At 58.1% G+C, this 7,439-nt stretch overlaps 1 protein-coding gene across 1 annotated transcript; it reads left to right on the forward strand.

The window, feature by feature from the left end:
• The first annotated feature begins 940 nt into the window (after positions 1-940).
• RDH14 (retinol dehydrogenase 14) lies at positions 941-3,342 on the forward strand. Its single transcript, XM_074195029.1, has 2 exons — positions 941-1,345; positions 2,636-3,342. The coding sequence occupies exons 1-2, from the start codon at positions 971-973 to the stop codon at positions 3,251-3,253; spliced, it is 993 nt and encodes a 330-aa protein (XP_074051130.1). The 5' UTR covers positions 941-970; the 3' UTR covers positions 3,254-3,342.
• Positions 3,343-7,439: the final 4,097 nt, after the last annotated feature.

Here is a 7,439-nt window from a genome sequence, read left to right on the forward strand (position 1 = left end):
ATGTCCTATCAGAGAGTAGTATCACAGGTCCTAGATATGTTCCATGTTTTTATCAATGCTCAGGAAAAGAGAAGCTGGCACATACCTTTGTCAAATTTAAATAAATAATTAAATTTGGAAGAGGAGAGAGATTCCATTTCAAAGAAAACACAACTGAAGGGGGGAGAATGAGGAGGTTGCATATGAGGAATTTTAGCAGGGCTGAATCCAAAGGTCTACACTTGAATCAACTTCACAAATGAGAATATGTAAAGTCATAAACAATAAACTATGTGTGTGGGGGGGAACAGAGGAGAATCCAGGGTATTTTTGGGGTGGATTTCAAGTTCCACATTATTCAAGAAGGTAAAAATGGAAGGCAGAAAACAACTGTCATCTCAGCTGCATCCAGAACAAGGAAAGGTAACATTTGGCCCTAAGATCTGTAGTACGCTGCTCACTACACTTGGAAGGCAAGGTGACCTGTGGAAAGGCATTCTAGTAACCTACAGTGACGCAGGGTGCCCAGAGCTGGAGAGACAGGGGCTGAGCTCCGACCCTGGGCTTTCTCCTCTCTACTATGGCCATCTTCTCTTGCGATGAGGGCTCTCTCTCTGTCAGGACTTCCTTGCAGCTCTCAAAGTGCGTTTGTTTCTGGCCCCTGGATTGCATGCCTTATGAAGGGAAGCATCTGGAAGCCTGAGGATCCTGGGCCCTGGGTGGCGGGTCAGGACCACTGGAGGTCCTGCCTGGTCGCACTGCGGCGGTCTCCCGAGCCGGGGACAGGCCCGGAGTGGGGCCGCGGGGCCCGGCCCAGGGCAGCCCTCGTGTCCCCCTAGGAGGGGGAGGGGCCGAGCCCCGCGGTCTCCCCGCCCCCCAGGAGCCCGCGCTCTCATCAGTGCCCGGGGGGGGGGGGGGCCGGGCGGGGCCCGCCAACTACAAGTCCCAGAAGCCACCGCGGGGAGCGCGCAGGCGCGGTGGCCGCCGAGTCATGGTGGCGCTGTCCTCGGCCCTGGTCGCCGCGGCGCTGGCCGCGGGGCTGTGGCTGGCCGCCCGCCGCTACCTCAGGCCCTCGGAGCGGGGCGCGCCCGGCCTCATGCGCGGCAAGACGGTCATCGTGACGGGCGCCAACAGCGGCCTGGGCCGGGCCACGGCGGCCGAGCTGCTGCGCCGCGGGGCGCGCGTCATCCTGGCCTGCCGCGACCGGGGCCGCGCCGAGCGGGCCGCCGCCGAGATCCTCCGGGAGCAAGCGCTGGAGCGGGCCGGGGCCGGGGCCGGGGCCGAACCCGCGGGGGAGCTGGTCGTCAAAGAGCTGGACCTGGCCTCGCTGCGCTCCGTCCGCGCCTTCTGCCAGGAGGTGCTGCAGGTGAGCGCGTGCGCGGCGGGCGCCCGGGCCTCCCGGGGAGCGGAGCATGCGCGGGAGGGAGCGGGCCTGCGCCGCGGCCGGCATCCGGGCCTTGTGGGGGGGCGGGGCGTGCGCCGCGGGGCCGCCCACCCCCGCCCACCTCCGGCCCGCCCCCGGGGCCGGCCCAGTGCGCATGCCCGGGCCCCCTGCAGGTGGCTCTCCGTGGGGGGGGCCGTGAGGGTGGGGGGCGGGCCGGGCCCTGGGGCACCCCCCCCCGCATGTGCCTCTCTGTCCCGGGCCCCGGAGCCCCGTGAGGGGGGGGACCCCCGTGAGGGTGGGGAGCCCCGTGAGGGGGGGACCCCCGTGAGGGTGGGGAGCCCCGTGAGGGGGGGGAGCCCCGTGAGGGGGGGAACCCCGTGAGGGGGGGGGACCCCCGTGAGGGGGGGGAGCCCCGTGAGGGTGGGGAGCCCCGTGAGGGGGGGGACCCCCGTGAGGGGGGGGAGCCCCGTGAGGGGGGGAACCCCGTGAGGGGGGGGGACCCCCGTGAGGGGGGGGAGCCCCGTGAGGGTGGGGAGCCCCGTGGGGACCCCCGTGAGGGGGGGAGCCCCGTGAGGGGGGGGGACCCCCGTGAGGGGGGGAGCCCCGTGAGGGGGGGACCCCCGTGAGGGGGGGAGCCCCGTGGGGAGCCCCGTGAGGGTGGGGAGCCCCGTGGGGGTGGGGACCCCCGTGAGGGTGGGGAGCCCCGTGAGGGGGGGGACCCCCGTGAGGGTGGGGAGCCCCGTGAGGGGGGGGAGCCCCGTGAGGGGGGAACCCCGTGGGGGGGACCCCCGTGAGGGGGGGGAGCCCCGTGAGGGGGGGACCCCCGTGGGGGGGGAGCCCCGTGAGGGGGGGGACCCCCGTGAGGGGGGGGAGCCCCGTGAGGGGGGGGGACCCCCGTGAGGTTGGGGGACCCCCGTGAGGGGGGGAGCCCCGTGGGGAGCCCCGTGGGGAGCCCCGTGAGGGGGGGAGCCCCGTGAGGGGGGGGGACCCCCGTGAGGGGGGAGCCCCGTGAGGGGGGGACCCCCGTGAGGGGGGGAGCCCCGTGAGGGGGGGACCCCCGTGAGGGGGGGAGCCCCGTGAGGGGGGGACCCCCGTGAGGGGGGGAGCCCCGTGGGGAGCCCCGTGAGGGTGGGGAGCCCCGTGGGGAGCCCCGTGAGGGGGGGAGCCCCGTGAGGGTGGGGACCCCCGTGAGGGGGGGGAGCCCCGTGAGGGGGGGGGACCCCCGTGAGGGGGGGTCGCGGCCCGGCCCGGCCCAGCCCCTGTGGCCCGCAGGAGGAGCCCGCGCTGCACGTGCTGGTGAACAACGCGGGCGTGTTCCGGTGCCCGCACGGCCGCACGGAGGACGGCTTCGAGATGCAGCTCGGGGTGAACCACCTGGGCCACTTCCTGCTCACCAACCTGCTGCTGGCCCGGCTGCGGGCCTCGGCGCCCAGCCGCGTGGTGGTGGTCTCCTCGGCGCTGTACCGGCGCGGCCGCATCCGCTTCGAGGACCTCCACGGCGACGCGGGCTACAGCCGCAGCTTCAGCTACAGCCAGAGCAAGCTGGCCAACATCCTCTTCACCCGGGAGCTGGCCCGCCGCCTGGAGGGCACCGGCGTCACGGCCAACGCGCTGCACCCCGGCATCGTGCGCACCGACCTGGGCAGGCACCTGGCCATCCCCTGGCCGCTCCGGCCGCTCTTCCACCTGGTGTCCTGGGCCTTTTTCAAAAGTCCCGAAGAGGGGGCCCAGACCGCGGTCTACCTGGCCTCGTCCCCAGAGGTGGAGGGAGTGTCGGGAAAGTACTTCGGGAACTGCAAAGAGGAGCCCCTCCTGCCCATAGCCATGGACGACTCGGTGGCCAGAAAGCTCTGGGACATCAGCGAGGTGATGGTGGGCATGCTCAAGTAGCCCGGGAGGCCGAGGAGGAGGGCGGCTCGGGAGAGCAGGGACCAGCCTCTCTGGCCTGCATGGTTAGACTCCAACTAGGCTGCGTGGACCTCTGCTGGAGGACACCACCAGCCGCAGCCTTCAGAATGCCCCGTCTGGAGACTCTTAGAGTAGCGACTGCTTGTTAAACGTTTAGCCAACCCTGTACTTGAAAGAAGAACCAGGCAGGCATGGCACTGCCAGGGGTCCCTGGTACGGACCTGAATTGTTGGAATAAATATCGTTGAACCGATATGGAGTGGTGTGCTTCTTTCTGGACGGGAAACCCTGGTCCCAGCCTCTAAATGGCCACTCTGGGAGCTGACAAGTAAATAGCATTGATACCCAGGTTCTTGGAGAAAGAGGTGTAGCCCAGCCCTGGGGCTGGGGCATTTCATAGGACCAGGGCATCAAAAGTCCCCCACTTCATTTTTAAGTGATGGGTTTTTTTAGGGGTTTTTTTTTTTTTTTTTTTTTAGTTTTCTACCATCTCATAAAAGTGCCAGGAGCCCACTCAAAAAGCACCCACTGCTTGTCCCTCTCATCAGGGAGAGAGCAGCTGCGGCTTTGAAGTCCCCTTTTCAGCTCTTTCTCAGCATCGACTCCCTGAGCACGGGGGATCCTAGCAGATCATAAATCACAGCTGCGCTCTGTCTGGGTGGGACACGGTACTTTGTAATCCGGGACTGGTAACATTCGTAGCATCCCAGGTGTGGCCGTGCAGGTGTGGTCAGCGTGGCCGCATCCTGTGCTCTCCGGCTCCTTCAGAAAAAAGCCTTAATCCTACAAAGGGGTCTGCAGGGCTTAGCAATATGGACAGGAAATCAACTCGAATGGAACTTGGGAAAATCGGAGCTAATAAATCTGTCCTACACCTCGACTTCATTAAAAGGGGCTCTTTCTTTCAGGGAATGCCATCTTTTCTGCATTTGGATACATGATGCCTTTCAGTGGATTCAAGTACCCCCCCCCCACCCAGAATTGAACTTTTTTGAGGGAGGAAGGAAAAATGTTCTTTGTGGCAGTGTTATAAAATAGGGTCTATTAATTTAGTAATGATGAAAAATGAAGCGATCATCTGGGAAACACTAAGGCCAAATGAGCTGCCATTTGGAAGACATCCTTCCCACCCTAGTGTTGGATGAAATAAGAGGCGCAGTAATGGCTCCAGCGTGATGCGCAGCTCGCCTGGCTGCCCAGATTAGTGACTCCTGACTCCTTTCCATTGCTCAGCTTTAGGCTCCTCTCTAAAATTATGGATGCGATCCTTTCTGCTGTTTGCAGTCAGCCCTCCTTCGTTGAGCTTGGAGAGATGAAGAGAACTTCCCCAGGGGTCCTAGTTGGACAGTGCCACTTTCCACCTGGTTTGACTTCTGTAAGGTGGGCTTTTTCTAGGTGAAGTTGACAATGTCAAATGAAAAGAAATTGGTTGGTCCTCATAATGGAGTGCAGACAGGTATGCATGTACTTGATGGGGTGGCTACCCCAAGTAATGTTTTTAGTATTGATTCAGACAGTAGGTGATACTGTGGAGACCCTCTTAGATGAAGGCATTGGGAACAGTCTAAAATGCATAAGTAAAGGAAAACATGTTAGGGAACGAATTCACAAAGCCCAGGTGCTTTTTTTGGTGGGCCACACTATCAGACCCCACACTTCTTTAATTTAGAATCATCCAAATCCAATGGGTCAAAGAGCGCAAGACCCAGAGAAAACCCACCGTGCCACAAATCAGCTGGGGAACCTTGTGCAAGCCTCTTGAACCTTTCTAAGCCTCTTCACTGCTCTGTGAAACGAGATTAGACCAAATTTCTAATGCTCCTTAGAATCTTAAGATTTAAGGATTTTATAGCCACTGAGGCTTACTGACCACAATGAAAAGCTGAGGGGGCGGCTAGGTGGCACAGTGGATAAAGCACCAGCCCTGGAGTCAGGAGTACCTGGGTTCAAATCCAGTCTCAGACACTTAATAATAACCTAGCTTTGTGGCCTTGGGCAAGCCACTTAACCCCATTTGCCTTGCAAAATCCTAAACAAAACAAAACAAAACAAACAATAATACAAGCTGAGAAAGCACAGGATAGTTTAACAATCATAATCATAACTAACATTTATATAGTTCTTTATTCTTTCACTTGATACAAGTGTAGAATATAGGTGCTGTTCATATTCCCAGTTTACAGTTGAAGGAAACTGAAGTAGACAGAAGTCAAAACTATCAAATTTCTGAAATTGGATTTGAACTCAGGTCTTCCCGACTCTGGGCCATTTGATGGCCTTGGCTACCTTATCATCATAATTAGGGCCCTTCCTCTTCAAGAAGAGGTTAGGTAAGTTTAGTGTCTCCTACATAGGAAGTAGGGGAGTTTATCACATGCTTGGGAATATTTTCAACAAAAATGTTGGATTTGAAGTTTTGACACAGACAGATTCTCAGGTATCCAGAAAGTTTACCAATTGGTGGAATCAATGTCATTCCTTGATGGTACCGCTGCAGTTGGGCAGTGATGCCATCTATGCAGATATTAGAGGGTCTGGGTAGGGGAAGAAATGTAAAGTAGAGAAATGGACTTAAATCCCCTTCCTTCTTCCACTGTCCAAGGTGGGCCCCTGAGTGCTCAGGAAATGCTGGGCTTCCTCAGCACTCCAAGCCCTCTCTGGATTTACCTCTAGGCAGAGCCTCCCCAACATAGAGGGAATATGGGACTGACCCTCTCAGTCCTTGGGATCAGGACTTTAAAAAGGTGGTTCGTGGGGGTAGAAGTTCTCCAGTAAGTCGGGATACAGCTGGGCTGGCCCCCAGCTCCTGTTCCTCTTTCTGTCCCATCTCTAATGTCGGAACTTTGTTTGAAGAGCTAGGAAGCCTGGACAGCCTGGGTTGTGTTTTTGTGTTGTTGTTATTGTTGTTTCAATCTGCCTCCAATTAGAGGTTGGTGTGAGGAACAGCAGCCATCTTCCTCCAGTCCTCTGGTCCTCCAACCCTACTGTTCCTGGCTCAAGATCTGACAACCTGCATTTGAATATTTAATTGATTCCAAATGGCCTCAACCATGTATGTTCGCCATCACCCTTTAAGACCACTGCCCCCCACACCGCCTCAGGGCTTGCAACAACCTCCTCCCAGGGAGAAGGCTCCTGTAAGTTGTAGGTGACATGAAAGGAAGGAGTTGAATCTTAGCAGGATCAACTCTAGGTGACTAAAGGGACCTTCTGTAAAGCCCTGGGCTTTCCTTCAGCAGCACCCATCACAGCCCAAGGCCAAGGAGGAACCTCTGTGAGAGTGGGGTTCACTTCCAGGGTAGGTATGGAATCCAAGCCCCTTAGAATCCAGCTCTCTCTCTTCCCCAGGTGGTGCTGCCACTCTCAGGAGAGATACCTACCTAGAAGCCAGATTTCCACACACAGAGGAGTCCCAGGGGCTTGCATCTTGCCTCTGCCCCATGCTTCCCTTGTGGCCTTGGTCATTCCCCCCACCCACTAATTCATCATGTGAATTAGGAGGTCCCAAGTAACCCAAGCTCATGCCCCCATTCTCCACTCCCCAAGTTCTGCAATGCATTGGTCAATAGGGAAAGATAGAGCTAGTGGTAGCTTCTTGGCAGGGCTGAGGGAGCCAGCTTACTGACCCAGGGAGAGTTCTGCAGCAGTTTTAGCTGCATTTCTCATCTTCCTTGTTCCCCAGAAAACAAAACTTCCTCCTCTACAGGGATGCTCCTCTGAAAGTCATCCATGTCCTTTGCTCAGCTTCTGCTCTATGTGGTGCCTCATGTCACCTGCTTTACCAGGGAGTGATGCTCTCTTCTCCTAGCCTCACTTTCCCAGGCCTGTCCCCTCCTCTCTCCAGAGGCAAACCTTCAGAAAGGGCTGTTGAGTGATCAACTCAGGACTCGATTGTGAAAGTGGATTCTGTTCTGCTACAGTGCCACCAACCAGTCTTTAGGGTGGAAATGAAGACATAGACCTGGTATCAGGGTGGCTGCCCAGACCTGGAGATGGGAAGACTTGAATTCAGATCCAGTCTGAGACATTCATTAGCTATGTAACCAGGCAAAGTGGCTTCACTTCTGCCGCTCAGTCACTGCAGAACTCACGTCACAGTCTTGTTGGGAGGACAGATGAGCTAAGATTTGAAAAGTGCCTTGTACATGGTATGGAAATGTTCGGGTTG

The sequence above is a fragment of the Macrotis lagotis genome, chromosome 1, assembly GCF_037893015.1.
Source record: "Macrotis lagotis isolate mMagLag1 chromosome 1, bilby.v1.9.chrom.fasta, whole genome shotgun sequence".
NCBI classification, from domain to species: Eukaryota; Metazoa; Chordata; class Mammalia; order Peramelemorphia; family Peramelidae; genus Macrotis; species Macrotis lagotis.